Raw genomic sequence first — 16,376 nt, 5'->3', positions numbered from 1 at the left:
ATGACTTTGCTTTTAATCCTATGATTATTTAACTCAGTGACACATGCTCACTGCCTTTTTGACATGTTTGCTGTGGCTTTTCTGAGCCACTGTTTCTCAATTGGGTGCCTGTCCCATGGTTCAGGAAAGTGGGCAAGGCCCTTGTGTAAAGGGGCTTGTGGTTATCAGTTGTTCCCACCTTCAAATAATTTCCCCCAGGGGAACAGGTAAGCAGCAAGCCTCCATGAGTTGTAGACCTCCTGCCAAGGGTTCAAATAAGTGTGGTGGTCCTTTTGGTTAGAGGCACAGAGTGAGTACCACTGATCTAACCAAAGCCCACTTCATGCTCTGCTGATTGTGTGGTCATTTTCATGTTTACATGGCGGTACATGGGTGTTCCAACCAGATGTAAACTTTTACATGTTACTCCATTATAAGTATTTTTTTTATAAATCTTAGAAAATAGTATGTACATCCTTTCCCAGGTAGCTAACACTTTTGTTTGTTCATTAATGCTATGGTTCATCAAAACAATGTCTTCTTATGCTGCATCCAGAGGTGGGATCCAGCAGGTTCTCACAGATTCCCAAGAGTAGGTTACTAATTATTTGTGTGTGCCGAGAGGGTGTTACTAATTGGGGATTTGGCCACTTAGATTTTTGCCTCACCCCTCCTCTCAGCAGTAGCGCGCAGAACTTGAAGCAGTCTAGCAGGAGGTGCACCGACGTGCGTGGCAGCCTGAGCCTGCGTGCATTCGTTTCCTGCCCAAGGACCGACGCAGTGGCTGCGTCCGTGCCACAGCCCCACCCAAGAATGCCCCGCCCCCAGAATGCCCGGCCACGCCCCTGTCGTGCCCCGCTCAGCCCCATTAACACTACGCCACAGTTTGAATCCCACCACCATGGGAACCTGTTACTAAAATTTTTGGATCCCACCACTGGCTGCATCCAAAACTTTTGGAATCCTTACTCTAAAACTTGCTGCACTTCTCTGTATGTGTATGTTCAGTCGTTGTAAGGTTAAAGGGTGGACTTTTGCAGTCTTACTGAATTACATGCAGAATGAGAACTGTGAAGTAGAATGCTCTTTTTCCTAAAGGTCCCTGCACATAAAATGAGAACATCAGCAAGAAGACTGGACAAAACCTTTCTTCTGCACATGACAGTTGTACCCTTATGGGGAATTTATTTGACATCAGGGAGCATTTGAGCATACAAGCCCCACTTCATCCACTCTCAGGGCACTGTAACGTTTAATAAATGCAGTTCTGCAATTGAACCACTGATGTCCAGTTAATCTGCTAAATGTATTTGGATTCACAAAGCGATTTGATGGGTCAAAAGTTTGCCCTGCCCTTCAGCATTAAATTGCAATACCTTCTGCTGAATTAATGTGGCTTCATCTGAGCAGAACTCACGGATGCAACGTGCTGTTGTTTTATCAATCATGGCCGATGTTTCTTTCCTCCTCTCTTTGCTGAAGGTAGTTGCAAGTATTCCGTGAGTCATCAACATTATGCCAACATTAAAGGTGCAATTTGACATTGTTCGCATGGTGACAGCCTTTGAAAAGTGCTGTATGAAAAAAAATAAGTATGAGAGGATGAATAAGCAATGTTGTACCTTGTGAAGTAGATGGGAGTGGGAATACAGATCATCTGATGTGATTTTTTTTCATTATTCTTTTCAGTTCCTATATACTAATTTTCTGTTCCAGAGAAATTTTGTTCCTTAATCTTAGGATATGCTGGGGTAGATGCTGAAATCTTTTTTGTTTGTTTGTTTGAGATTTGGAACTTGTAGAGACTACTGTTATGTTGGAGACATCTTTACGATGTAAAATATTCATTGAAACTGGGCACAGCAAAAGTCTTTATCCAGCAATGTCCATGGAATTTCAATGACCACTTAGCTGGCTCTTATCTTATCCCACTTCTCTCCAACCCTGTTGTCATATTTGATTGCAACATCTCTTCAAAATCCAGTTTTGCTTTGGGAGTCAGTGTAGGATGTGTTACATCAGCGGGGGATGTGTTTCTTGAGGTTTGGCTATTGTGGGTTTTCCGGGCTGTACAGCTGTTATCTGGTAGGTTTTGCTCCTAACTTTTTACCCACATCTATGGCTAAGAGAGTGTATTTTTTGTTTCATTTTTTTTGGCAAATCCAGGGTACAGGGGGAGGGTGTCAGTCTTGTAGGAAGATCTGTCTTGTCTGTTCAAGGACCCAGCCTCTGAATTTAAGTATCTGTGAATTTGGTCACACTGAGAATTTAATATTTTGATTATGGGTAGTCTTTTATTGCTTCTAGCCATAACAAATGTGCTTGTTTTGCTGTTCTGTGAGCTCTAACATATTCACATTATTATAAATTCTGTGAAATTTTCTCATTACCTTTTTTCCTTGCCTCTAAAATGGTTCAGTGTAATAATTTTGAAACGATTTCTTAGGTTCCTTTGAATAAATGTGAAGCAAGACAAGTCCATTATCTCCAGGAGAAGAGAAATGGACTAGTCCAAGAAAACTGACTTTCTTTTTGTTATTAAACTGGTTGCTCTGCCTAATCATCTTTGAGTACTTTTCTAAATAAACTAATTATAAGATAAGCTCCCAGACAAACAGCTGCTGAGCAGTTAAACAATGTATAAATATTAAATGAAGTACTTAACTCCATCCAAGAGGAAAATTTGCATTGCTGATGTCCTTGTATTTTACATGTACCTCTATATGAATTCTATAGGGACTTCAGTTAGATGCTTCAAGTAATATAATTAAAAAGTGAGACAGTTTGCTTTCAAAAACATAAAACCTTGCAGAATCAGTTCATAATAGATCCATCCTGGTTTTTGCAGATGCTCTGGTTATTATTTAAGTGCCAAACCACACAAGATGCTGGGAATATGTAACTGGATCCCCAGATCTGTATTTGTAGGTGAAAATGGCAACCACTGGAGAATGGAGTCAGGCGACCTGGTCCAAAGGGAGGTTAATTTCTGACTGGCTATCTCTCTTTGTCTCTCTCATATGTTTACATTCACTCTCACGCACAAGCCAGACCCCTTTAAGCCCCAGAAGAGAAAAGAAAGTGCGGGGAGAAGCTTATCGGATCAGGGCAATGGTACTGGAAGGGAAGAATTACAGCCTACCTCCTGTACCCATGACCTTCATCCACATTGTTTCCCCCCCCCCACACACACACACACACATGTACACACACACCTTTTTCCCAAAAAATGCACATTTAGGATTCTGAGCACTGACCTTATGTATAATTTAGCCCTTGCAAACAGGGCTGAAGTTAGATTTTCAGGGAACCAGGATGGCCACAAGTCGGAAGTGCCCTGACAGCACTTGACACACATGTGTAGGTAATAGGTGAAACCTGCTTCCTGACCTCTGAAGCAAGCCAGTCATCAGACCCAAGCTGTTTAAGGGCTAGTAGCTTCTAGGCATCTGGATTTTCCCTGCATGTAAAATTCAAATATGTATTCTGGCACTCTTTACTTCAGCTGTGGGTGTGGATACTAATATTTGTAGCTTTAATATTGTGTACTTTACAAAGGAACACCCCCCCCCCCCGAGGTGGGATCCAGCAGGTTCTCACAGGTTCCCGAGAGTAGGTTACTAATTATTTGTGTGTGCCGAGAGGGGGTTACTAATTGGTGATTTGGCCACGTGATTTTTGCCTTAGTTATGCCCCTCTTCTCAGCAGTAGCGTGTAGAACTTGAAGCAGTCTAGCAGGAGGTGCACCGGCGTGCGTGGCAGCCTGCACCTGCGTGCATTCATTTCCTGCCCAAGGACCGGCACAGTGGCTGCATCCTTGCCACAGCCCTGCCCAGGAATGCCCCGCCCTGGAATGCCTGGCCACGCCCCCGTCATGCCCCGCCCAGCCCCATTGGTATGACGCCACAGTTTGAATCCCACCACCATGGGAGCCTGTTACTAAAATTTTTGGATCCCCCCACTGACCCCCCCCCTTATTTGTGTGTGTTGGTTTGGTCTTGTTATGTGGAGTCCTTACTCTTTAGTCCTGTTTGTTCTGTATTCAATCTCAGTTGAAACATCTTAGACTGGGAAGGACTTCTTGGAAAGCTACTTCCAATCAGAGCTGGAAATAAATACTAAGCTTGGTGAATCAATCGCCTGATTGCATATAAAGTAGATCCTTCAAATTTCCATGGGTCATAACTGTGTGGCATAAATACCCTGTTTTCCTGAAAATAAGACAGTGTCTTATTTTAATTTTTGCTCCCAAAGATGTGCTATGTCTTATTTTCAGGGGATGTCTTATATTTCCACTCCACAGCTGCATGCTCTGGTCGACGGGCATGCTCCCAAACAAAAACTTTGCTACATCTCACTTTTGGGGGATGCTTTATATTTAGCACTTCAGCAAAACCTCTACTATGTCATATTTTCAGGGGTTGTCTTATTTTCGGGGAAACAGGTAAGAATGTACAAACTCAGACCATAATTGGAGATTTTTGTATGACTTCTGAACCCCAACAGGCTCTGATCAGTTTTCTAGCAGCCCTATGAACAAGGCTAAGAGACTTGGGATTTCCATATCTAAAACAAACACTCTCACCACAGTATAATCACTGAAGAAATAAAAATGCACAAAGTGCTTAAGAATTGTTCCCTAGTCCTGGATCAGTTCCAAAGAGTGTTGATCAAAATGGCATTCTGCTGGAGGGGAAGGTAGCTTTGGGCTCATTTTCCTGCAAGCACACCCCCCCGCACACACACCCACGCACGCACGCACGCACGCACGCACGCACGCACGCATGGATAGTCCAAGCTGGCCTGATCTCATCATGTCTCAGAAACTTAGCAGAATCAACCCAAGTTAGTACTTGGATAAAAGACCACCAAGGAAGTCTACAGTTGGTATGCAGAGGTAGGCAGTGGCAAACTATGTCTGAATACTTGTTCTGGTGGGTTTTATGGGCTGTGTGGCCGTGGTCTGGTGGATCTTGTTCAACGTTAGGAACAAGATCCACCAGACCACGGCCACACAGCCTGGAAAACCCACCGCAACCAGTTGAATCCGGCTGTGAAAGCCTTCGGCGTCTGAATATCTCTTGCCTTAAAACCCTAGGGGATTGCTATAAATCAGTGGTGGCGAACCTATGGCAAGGGTGCCAGAGGTGGCACTCGGAGCCCTCTCTGTGGGCACGCATGCACAGTTTGTCATGTGGGGGGGCTTGCTTCTGAGTAAACCCTCCTAGGGTCGTGATTCACCCGTTCAAAGCATTGCATAGTTGCTTCAAAGCAAAGCCACCAGCTACCACCAAGCTTACTCCCAAGTAATGCATGCCTCGGAGCCAACCGTTTTTCCTTAACTAGAACCTCAGTATTCAGGTTAAATTGCCGTGTTGGCAGTTTGCGATAAATAAGTGGGTTTTGGGTTGCAGTTTGGGCACTCGGTCTCAAAAAGGTTCGCCATCACTGCTATAAATTGACTATAAATTGACACACACCCATAAAAATTGCCCCCTGTGCTATCCCTCATTTCAGCGGGACTCTGATAATTGTAGCAATAATGGAAAGGCAGGGAAGGCCTTAACCAATGTCACTCAGTGGATACTGCTTTGAATCCAGCTCATGAGTAGGAATTGGTGAGGAAGCCATTTTTCTTGGGCTGCTACATCTGTACCTAAAAATTATTCCCCTTAGGTTTTGGCTAGTCATTTAATTTTGCATTAAAATTCAGCCTGCCCTTTCGATCCATTGCCTTTGAAACCTATTTTGATGGTGTAGGATAAAGTGACTGAGCCTTTCTTAATCTTCCAAGCTCTGTGCTCGTATGTGATTAGAATATATTGGACTGGTTGATTCATGGTCTGCCCCTTTTAAGTGTTTCCTGTTGAAACCTTACCTAGGCAAAAGCAGAAGGGAAATCAATATTCAGGCCAAGCTTCTTCCCTTTTCTCATTCTTGTGTGTGTGGTATGTGTCATTAACATATGGCTTAAAAGTTTTGCTTCCAAAGGAACAGTGGACTTGGGTTTTATAACAAATTGTAGCCTATTTTATAGAAGTGTTGCAATTAACTATTGTTTAGAGTAGAATTTAAATACAAAAAACATTTGCTCAAAACTTCTAAACTTAAAAAAAATCCTTAGATCTTCGCTTGTCAGTGAAATAAATTATTTCTCCTTGGAATTCTTTCTACTATGTCTTTGATTTCCAACACGTCATTCCATGATTACTATTCAAACAGAATCATGCCTAGACTCCTAATTGAGTACAGAAACACAGACCTTTCAAGGAAATATTCAAAATATTCTGTTCTTATCCTTTTCTTTGACACTCTTCATGAGTGTCACCTGAAGGTCATAAAACCACTGAAATTCACATTTTAGATAAATGATTACGCTGATGGATGATTGAGTATCTTAGGTGCACATATGTTACAGTCAGTGGTGGGATTCAAATAATTTAACAACCGGTTCTGGTGGTGGGATTCAAATAATTTAACAGCTGGTTGTTTACAAACACCATTTCAACAACTGGCAACTGGTTCTGCCAAAGTGCTGAATCCCACCACTGGTTACAGTCCTTGTAATCATATGGTTATTAATAATAATTGCCTCCATGTTACCAGGTGACTAATAATTGCCTCCATGTTACCAGGTGAAATACTTGCTCTATAATGGAACTGGCCACTGGAACTGAACTATGGCCACTACACACTCCCATGTCTGTCTGTCTCTCCTGTAATCAGACCAAGGACATGGGGGCAGCACTGTTCAGGCAGCTACCTCTCAGCATAGATTCTTTCTTCTTGTCTTAGTAATGGAGGCCTTGGGAATGAGTGATTGGAAGTTGACATAGTGCAGTGCTTGGTTTCCTGGATTTTGAAAATGTAGTACTGTACTGTGAAAGCATGAGTGTGAAAGAAAGAAATGAAGGCTGGGGGTTAGGAGAAGCATGCAGGGTAAGGGCATCAGGACATGTTCTGAAAACTGATTTTCAAGGTTGTTCATCACATTCCATTTAGTGACCTGTTTTATGGAACATATTGAAGGCCTCCCCTAGTTTTTGCTTTGTGCAATGCCATAGCAGATTTTTCTGGTGGCAACATATTCAGGAATAAAGAGGTCTTCAGTGTGCTTTTTTAAAAAAAAATGTGCCTCAGATTTAATACTGAAAATGATAAGCCCTTGACTTGAAGTAGCAGACAGGTTGTCTCGCACATCATTTGAATTTAGCTGTGTGTTAGATGTGATTCTGCCGGCTAAAATGTTAATGAATTTAAAGTTCTGTTGATTTGTTTTGTAAACAAAAGCAAGTTAGAATGCTGATTTCTTTTTGCAACCAAAGAAACGTCTCAAACATTCTTGTCAACTTTGGTCGAAACTTGGAGTCAAGCCTGCTACATAAAAAGATTTTACAGCAGGCTGAAAATTGAGTTCAGTTGAAGAACTAAAATTTCTGGAGATGTGTGAGGGGAGGCCTATTGGTTTCCAACCACACTTCTTGTAAATGGGTCAGTAGCATTTTGAAGTCTTTTGATGCAGTATAGCAACTGTGGCCATGGGAATTCACGTTGCTTCTGATGTGTTGTGTGTTTTCTGTCCTTGCTTTTTTCATGACTCTTCAGCCCCTTTCTTCCCTCAGGCATAATTATCAAGAATCTCTAGAGCATCTGTAGAGGAGAGGGAAAACATGATACTCACCATCATAGGCCACTTTCTCTGAAAAACTTTTTAGGTTCTTTAAAGAGTTTCCTGTACTGTGGTTATTTCCTGCACCTCTTGATGACATCAGATGTCAGAGGTTGTAAGAAGAAAGCACAACAATGTGGGCCCAATTGGGGGGGGGGGGGTTAGCAGGATTTCTGACATCTAACACATTTATAATATATTACTTCTAAAAGTCATTAACTGTTGAATAATGCAACTAATTTTAATTTTGAGCATCACAGACATTGCTATAAAGATCCTTGACCACTTTGAGTCAGCGGCTTCCCACTAGCATATATGCTGTCAGTAGAGCCCTGGGGCTGTTCGCATGCTGAGGTGTGAGCAGCCTCAGAGTGGCCACAGCCCCTCTGCATGGAAGCGTCTCCATTTTGTTTCCCCCCACCTACCTTCTCTTCCTGCAGAGCTCTGTAGGGATAGGGAGGCACGCCCACGCTGCCCTCCGACCTCCAGGAGAGAAGATACGTGTGCGGGGGAAAGTGGCACCTCCAACCCGGTGCCATTTGCATGGTGCTGGCAGGGAAACACTGTTTCCCAAAACAGCATTTCCACCTCAGTGGTGGGGGGGAGAAGCACGATGCTGCCTCATTGTGGAGGCAGCAGTCATGCAAACAGCGCCCCAGGGATGGTGTTTTTACCATCCTGGGGCACTGTTTTTGGTCTGTGAGGAATCTGCCTTGGAGAAATGGCTGCTTTGGAGGTGAACTCTGAAGCCTTAAACCTCAGAGTTTTAGCAGGGAGAGGAATCTCATTGTGATATTTCATCAACATTTTTTGTTTTGAATTATTGCACTTAATCTGGAATTGTGTGCCTCAAAAGGACATTTTGTGATAGATGGAGTTTTTGTAATAGGTTTAAATTGGTCCTCAGATTTATTCAATTATGATATGACAGAATCTTTCAGTAATTTGAAACAATGAGAGGCTGGTGATTAATAATTCAGGACAGAGATTGGAACATATAGATAGAAAACCTCATTTATTTGGGCAACATTTAAAAAAAATAGAAAGCTATTCTATTGCAGATGGGCAAATGTTTGTTATTCTCCGTGAAAACATTGTCTCTGAGAGAAAAGGCCCTCACAAGTTGGAAGGGAATTACTGGATGTAATCTAATGGTATTTACATATGCATAACCCACCACAGTCTATAGCCCTTGGGCAGAAGGGGGGGTGTGTCTGATGTGCCCATAGCATATCATGCATAAAGTGTTCCTTCATTTTGAAAAGAGTTTTGAATGCAGAGGAATTTCTGAATTTGTGGAAACAAATTCATTATTGGACCACTTGTGGACACACAAGCATTCTGCTGTATACTGTAAGAAGTCTTATGACTTCTTAATGGTCCTGATACTACCACAGCAATTCACGTTTTCCCCTCAGAATATTACTTCCAAGAATCCTTGGAATTGCAGTTCTGTAATGACAGTCTCAGAAACTATAACACAGGCTGCTGAGTGCTTCACTAGACTACAGTTCCAGGGTTAATTGGTAGAAGCTGTGACAGTGTTAACATAATTGAATCTATTTTTAACCATTACAGGTTTTTTTGAGAGAGGTTTATTTTATGTCAATGTGTCGTGTGATGGATCATTTGGGGATTTCATCCCATGTTAGGTTTGAATGTCAAACAGGTATCAGAAGAACCCAGAGAAGAAATGTTGTCAAGTCATATCGCTAAGAGAAATGCAAATCTGAACACATTTGGTTTGTTTGTTTTTTGTCTGTCCTGTGTTTAGATACCCTGCAGTCTCAGCTCATCAGCATGGATGTTATCCCTACATTAGTGAAATTGTTGGGCATCCATTGCCAAAATGCAGCTCTGACTGAAATGTGCCTTGTTGCATTTGGCAATTTAGCAGAACTTGGTAAGTTGGTGCTCATTTACAGTCACTCAGATCTATTCAATTTTTTAAAGTTTGCAGTCCCTGCTCTTGTTGTTTGTATTAAATTTTGGATGCAGAAACAGTATTAAGGTGACCATCTTTTCTTGGTATTCTAATACGCCCCCGAATTTTGAGGCTTCTCACTTCCACAAATAACACACCTTCCAATTTTTATTGTGGTTTAATTGCTGGAGTTTTTACCTCTTATGTCTTACATGTAAAAAATACTTGTGTCTTCAGAATCAAGAAGAATTGGAAGTAGAAACATTGAAAGGGGTGGGGGGGAAATCAAGCAACTCAAAGGGCTTGTAAAGTAAATGTGCAATATCTTTGCAATGCCCAGTGCATTTCTGGAAAACAGTTTTCCTCAGGAGCATAGAAGATACAAAAAATAATAATCATGGATGTAAAAACTTATGACACAAGCTTAGAAGACTCCCAGGGATTTTTTCTCGTGGTGAACAGAGTTTTATTCCTTGTTTTTGGTTTGGTACACTACTCTAGGATCATTGCTTTACATTACTGTCTACAGTTTAAGGTAGGGACATATAAGGATGAAACGATTCATAGTCATGATCCTGACAATGTTTGTATCTTAATCCTTGCTGAATTTTGTGTGTATATAAATTACTTGAATAGATGCATTTATACTTGTCAGGAAGTGATAGCAGGATTGTTATCTAAAGTAACAAGAACTTCAGCAATAAAATCAAAAGCATGTTCACTTATCAGTAAACTCAGCCACCTGAAATAGCAACATTTCCATAGAGTATCTGAAACCAGGAAATAGGGGAACCATGGAGGTGTCACATGAGACAGCATTTCAGAGCTTGAGTACCACCACCAAAAAGTCTTATTTTGTGTGCTTACTAAATGCACTCAGACAATGAAAGGAGATGCTGGCCTGAACAGACTCCTTAAGTTATCTACACTCCAGTGGCGTAGCCACCAGGGGACGGGGGTGCACGATGCACTGGGCGCACGCCTGCAGGGGGCACCAAAATAAAAAATGCATTAAAATATTTTTGTGTTTTTACTTTGTCGGCCGGCAGGGGGCGCATTTTTAGACTAGCAGCACCAAAATTTCAGGTTATCATCAGGTGACACTCCTGATGATATCAGCCAGGTTTTGTGAAATTTGGTTTAGGGGATCCAAAGTTATGGACCCCCAAAGGGGGTGCCCCCATCCCCCATTGTTTTCAAGCTAATAGTAGATGGGGCTAATAGTAGATGGGGCTTCCCTTTGAGGGTCCATAACTTTGGACCCCCTGAACCAAACTTCACTAAACCTGGGTGGTACCATCAGGATAGTCTTCTGAAAGTAGCGTGAAATTTTGGTACTGCTAACATAAACATTGCTCCCCTGAAAGGAACCCTCAAATTTTCCCCGGACTTCTCTCTGTGATATGCCTCTGAAGATGCCAGCCACAGATACAGGTGAAACTTTAGGAACAAGTTCTATCAGACCACGGTCATGCAGCCTGGAAAACACACAACAACCAACATTGAAAGTGATGCTGATTGGGGTAGGTGAGGGAATCCAGGTGGATTTAAAAGGAGAATTTGGGTTCTCTAGTCTAAACAATATTAAAAGTGATGCTGTTTCAGGGTGGATTCCCCCCCCCCCCCAGCAGCATCACTTTCAATGTTGTTTCAACTAGGGAGCCCAGATTTGTGAGTTGGGGCATGTTCTATAATGTGATTGTGACTTTGAGATGACATGGTACAAAAAATTGTTCTTTGGTCGTAGTGGGGGAGGGCGGCCTTTGGTTGTGGGGAGGCCGCCCACAACGGGGGGGGGGGGCGCAAAACTCAGATTTTGCACCAGGCTCCATTTTCCCTAGCTACACCTCTGCTACGCAACCCCCTGTTTAGGGTTTTAAAGGCAAAGCCTGCATTTTGAATTAGATTCAGTAACAAATCGAAGCCAGTGTAGCAGACACTGTATTGGAATTTAGTGGGTCACAATGAGTATTTTGAATGTTCAGATGCTTCGAAACCCTTGCTGGAAGCAGCACTACTCCACAATGCATTACAGTCTTGATCCCTTGATGCTATTAATGCATGTCTGTGACAGTGACCAGATTTGACCTCTCTAAGAAAGGGTACAGATGGTATGCTTCCTAAGATGGAATTTTTTTTAGCTGATAAATCCTGGCTGCAGCTAAATAGTCAGCTGGAGTGTGTTTATACTACATGTTTGAGATCAGTTGTCCCTTGCTACATCTTTGGTTAAAATCCCACCCACTCCATGCAGTGTTCATTTCTTCAGTAGGAAGGTTTTAGCGAATAACTTCATGTTGGACCATGAATTGATTGACATCATATAATGCAACAAACAAGTTAGTAGTCACTGTTCTTCAAGGATCATGAGCAGCCCTGTCAGAAAGAAATTTAAATCTAGATATGTGGATTCATTCAGCTGTTTTGAAGAACGAGAACAAATTCTACCAGCATTCAGCCACGTAGGTGGCACATCTGACCTTTAATCTCTTCAGTCAGGATAATTTTTTACTCTTCTGATGGCAGACAATGATTTAATTTGTATGTTAGCAATTTACTGTTCCCATGGGCATGTTCATATTCCACTAGTGCAAACTTTTAACAGGTTTAAACACAATTAGTAATGTAGGTCATCACCTTTATCTCAACAAGTATTGGACTCCTCTGCCCTTTCCATTTAGTGACAGGCTTGAATACTGGTCCTCTGTAAATCAGTGCACCAAGCTTGAAAGCTTCCTAATAAGCGGAGGAGAAAACAGTTCTGCCATTTGATTTTGTTTTTCTTGCCTCTTCGTTTTCCCCTCTCGCTTTACAGAATCAAGCAAAGAACAGTTCGCCTACACAAGCATTGCTGAAGAGCTTGTGAAACTCTTCAAGAAGCAGATAGAACATGACAAGAAAGAGATGATTTTTGAAGTTTTGGCTCCTTTAGCGGAAAATGGTGAGATACTGACAACTGTGGGAGTTTTAAATATGTTATTGGTTTCTTTACCCCCCAAAATGACAAAAGCAAAAACAAACAAAATATAAGATGACAAAAAGGTTGCAGTCATTTTTTGAAAGGACATGGAGTATAGTGGCAAATCATTAATACTACATAAGTGTAACAACAAATAACCATTAGAATGAAAACAGAGCATGCATTATTTTTAATTTTTTAAAATAATTTTTATTTTATCAACAAAATTATAGAAAAAGGAAATTAACAAAAATAATAATCGTACATTTTAAAACGATTATATAACATGGATCTGCATTTATGATCTTGTCGTTTTCTTCATGTAATGCAGATGCACTTGGTATTAAAAAAATAAAGGAGATGAAAAAGAAAAAAGGTAGGAAAAAAAGACTGAGAAGAAAAACAAAGGCAAGGGGGAAGCTGTTTCCAGGAGCACAATGGCTCACTCACATTGCTGATTCTGGATTTTTTTCAGAACTAGTGAGTCTAAAATCCAGACTCCTCCAGTCCACCTGTCAAATTCAAGGTCCCTAATATCTGGGGAGGCGGCCAGCAAAGTAGCTTCTATCAGCTCCTCTAACATGTAGTCTGGGAGCACTCAGAGGCCCCTTCCGCACATGCAAAATAATGTGTTTTCAAACCACTTTCACAACTGTTTGCAAGTGGATTTTGCCATTCCGCACAGCTTCAAAGAACACTGAAAGCAGTTTGAAAGTGCATTATTCTGCATGTGCAGAATGAGCCAGAGACTCAACCAGCATGAAACACTATTCCACTGGAAGTCAGCATACATTACTTTTATGTTTATGAAGTGTTTAAGTCTAACTCAAAGGGTTTTGTTTTGTTTTTGTAAGAGAGAGTAATTATATATAGCTAAGTCATATGTTTAATAGAAAATGAGCCAGCTGAAGTTTTCCATTTGGAACCTATCTCAATCTTTTTTTTTTCTGAGATAGATGTAGTCTTTAAGAGTGGTGGACTCTAATCTGGTGAGCCAGGTTTGTTTCCCCCACTCCTCCACCTGAACGTCAGACTCTAATCTAGTGAACCAGGTTTGTTTCTCCCACTCCTCCACATGAAGCCTGCTGGGTGACCTTGGGCTTGACACAGTTTTCTCAGAAATCTCTCCCTCACAAGGTGTCTGTTGTAGGAAGAGGAAGGGAAGGAGTTTGTAAACCACATTGAGACTCCTTACACTTGAGAAAAGTGGAATATAAATCCAAAGTACTCCTTACAGTTGTGAAAAGTGGAATATAAATCCAAAGTACTCCTCCTTCTCCCTCATCTTCTGTAATTAATATACATATTTATGTTTTAAGCCACTGAGTTTTTAATGGGGCAGGGGAAGTCAAAATGATCATTTGTTGTCTGCTGTAGAATGCAGCAAATGTGTGTTCATGGATGCATTTCTCTTTCACCCAAGTTTATAAAGATGATTTGTTTGTTTGTTTTTAATTCACTCCCTGCTATCCATACTGCTGATCATAAAAGTTTGAAAATGAATAAATTTACTTTTCTGCCATGGAAACCGAGATTTAAAAAGTGAATTCAGTCTGGAAGGAGTAAGACTAGGTGCAACTTCAGTAAAACTCTACTAAGGAACAGAGCAGAGGCGTAACTGGGCCAAACTGCACCCAGTGCACATTCTATATTTTCTGCCCCGCAGCGCCCCCTTCCTTCCCCCCTCCCACACTTACCTTAGTTTCTTTCCTTTTTCTATAACTTTTTCAGGCTGCAAAAGGCCTGTTCACAGTAAAAATGGCCTGATGGGAACTATACTTCCCAGGAGACCTTGTGAGCCCCAAGGTCTCCTGGGAACTGTAGTTCCTCAAGCCGTTTTTACTGCAAACAGGCCTTTTGCAGCCTGAAAAAGTTCAAGAAAAAGGAACAAAAACCAAGGTAAGATGTGATGAAAGAGGTGGAGGCATTAATCAGAGAAAAAAGGGAGTGGCCTAGGGGCGATTTTCTGCGTGCCCCCAGGTGTGCGCCTGGTGGACGGCGCACCCCCCCTTCTCTCTTGTACCTCCGCCACTGGAACAGAGTGTATCCAAAATACATTTGGTCTCATCACAGCCCTTACTGCTGAGTACCTGTTCAGCATGTCCAGATGGGTACCCGAAACAGCTTTTCCCTGTATCTATGCCAACTCAAAATATACGTGGGAAAATTGCTTTGTCTAAAAGCATCCCTTCATCTTAATCTCCCTGAATGCGCAAAATGTAAGTGGCACAGAGAAAGCTCTTCCAGAAGTCATCTGTGCATCCCCAGGAAAGCCCACCACCTGTTTCTCCAGAACAGACGCATATGACTTTTTGCCTTGTAGAAATGGAACACATGCACACGGAGTCCTTGTACTGTACAGTTGGCAAATGGCAGCCAGCCAAATACAGCTTTTTAGCAAACAGTGGCAAATTGTTTACTCTTGACTGATTTATCTGCTATTTTGCTATTCAGTATTTATCTTCACAGTAACAAGGGTATGCGAGGGGCATCTGCTACTGTTTTAAAATATCTGGGTTTGGGTTTTTTTTTCTTTAGGTATCAGTGATTCATTTATGTAGCACTTTTTTCTTTTTAAAAATCTTGTTATGTATTTAAAACTCAGCCTTGAATAAGGCCTGCCAGAAGTGAAAAATGTCTTAGCTGCCTCTAGGATGTGGAAATGTTTTGATAACTGCCTTCATAGCAGCTGTGAGTCAATAAAATGGTCTGTGCTTCCATTAACGGCAATATATGAACTGCCAATGTATGGAATATATATTTCATGCCGCATTGTCACATTGTAAAATGTTTGCTTGGTTTCATGATGTCTTATTCCTTCAGTGTTTATTATTGGTTTGTACTCATGATGGATTAGAAGTGTTTCAGATCTTGTGCTCCCGATCTTCTATACCCAGATATCATTAAGCTGCAATTAGTCGAAGCGGGACTTGTAGAATGTCTACTTGAGATAGTTCAAAAGACGGTGGACAGTGACAAAGAGGATGACATTGCGGAGCTTAAAACGGCCTCGGATCTTATGGTTCTACTACTGCTAGGAGGTGAGTATCGCCTGTGAATTTGCTCAAGCCAGCACGGTGAAGAATTCTTAACATGTCACATTAATTCTCAGTATGAAATTATGTATCTCATCCTCACTTGCTAGATGACTAATCATTGCAATCAGTAGATTGAATTATGTGTGTTTATGAGTGTCTGTGAAAAGATTACTGGATCAACCACACAACCCACTGCAGAGTTATTCCAGTCTGATCTCTGCATGGCATTGCACTGTGGATGACCAAGTGAACCGACTCAGTACAAAGAGGCATTGCCTATTCATGTTTTCCATATGTTGATTAAACATCAAGAACATAGAAAACTTCTGTTTCTTTTGCTTTCAGATGAATCAATGCAAAAATTATTTGAAGGCGGGAAAGGCAGCGTGTTCCAAAGAGTGCTTTTATGGATTCCCTCTAATAACCACCAGCTACAACTTGCTGGAGCGTTGGCAATTGCAAATTTTGCTAGAAATGGTGAGAATAATCAAAAATAATGTTTCAATAGATATTGTGACTTTCCAGTTGTGGGTGCAGTGCATTTGGAGCTGAGATTATTAATGGACTAACATACATGATTTCTGGACACAATTGCTCGTTCAGTACAGGCACGCTGTCAACTGTTGAGATTTTCAGCTGTGAGTTGAAGTGGGAAGTGGTTTTCTCCACAGTAAAAGACAGAGTAGGCAGAAAGCTGTTTAGTTTTTAAATTTTGCTTTCAGAATTTTTTTTTAATGTGAAAAGAATTTCACCAAGGACAAGATAATTTTAAAAAGCAAGCCAACCTGAGCCAATGGGATAGGACTC

The 16,376-nt window shown here is 41.4% G+C and overlaps 1 protein-coding gene across 4 annotated transcripts in view; it reads left to right on the top strand.

Annotated features, from left to right (window-relative positions):
- The window catches only part of RAP1GDS1 (Rap1 GTPase-GDP dissociation stimulator 1), a 101,790-nt gene that overhangs the window by 67,813 nt on the left and 17,601 nt on the right, over window positions 1-16,376 (top strand). For all 4 annotated transcript variants that reach the window (XM_048509162.1, XM_048509161.1, XM_048509163.1 and 1 more), the window contains 4 exons: window positions 9,423-9,551; window positions 12,388-12,513; window positions 15,429-15,572; window positions 15,915-16,046. In XM_048509162.1, coding sequence (XP_048365119.1) covers window positions 9,423-9,551; window positions 12,388-12,513; window positions 15,429-15,572; window positions 15,915-16,046 — 531 coding nt within the window. The remainder of the gene's footprint in view (window positions 1-9,422; window positions 9,552-12,387; window positions 12,514-15,428; window positions 15,573-15,914; window positions 16,047-16,376) is intronic.

Source organism: Sphaerodactylus townsendi, linkage group LG10, assembly GCF_021028975.2.
Source record: "Sphaerodactylus townsendi isolate TG3544 linkage group LG10, MPM_Stown_v2.3, whole genome shotgun sequence".
NCBI classification, from domain to species: domain Eukaryota; kingdom Metazoa; phylum Chordata; class Lepidosauria; order Squamata; family Sphaerodactylidae; genus Sphaerodactylus; species Sphaerodactylus townsendi.
The sequence above is the reverse complement of the archived record's forward strand: the minus strand, read 5'-3'. Positions and strand labels throughout refer to the sequence as shown.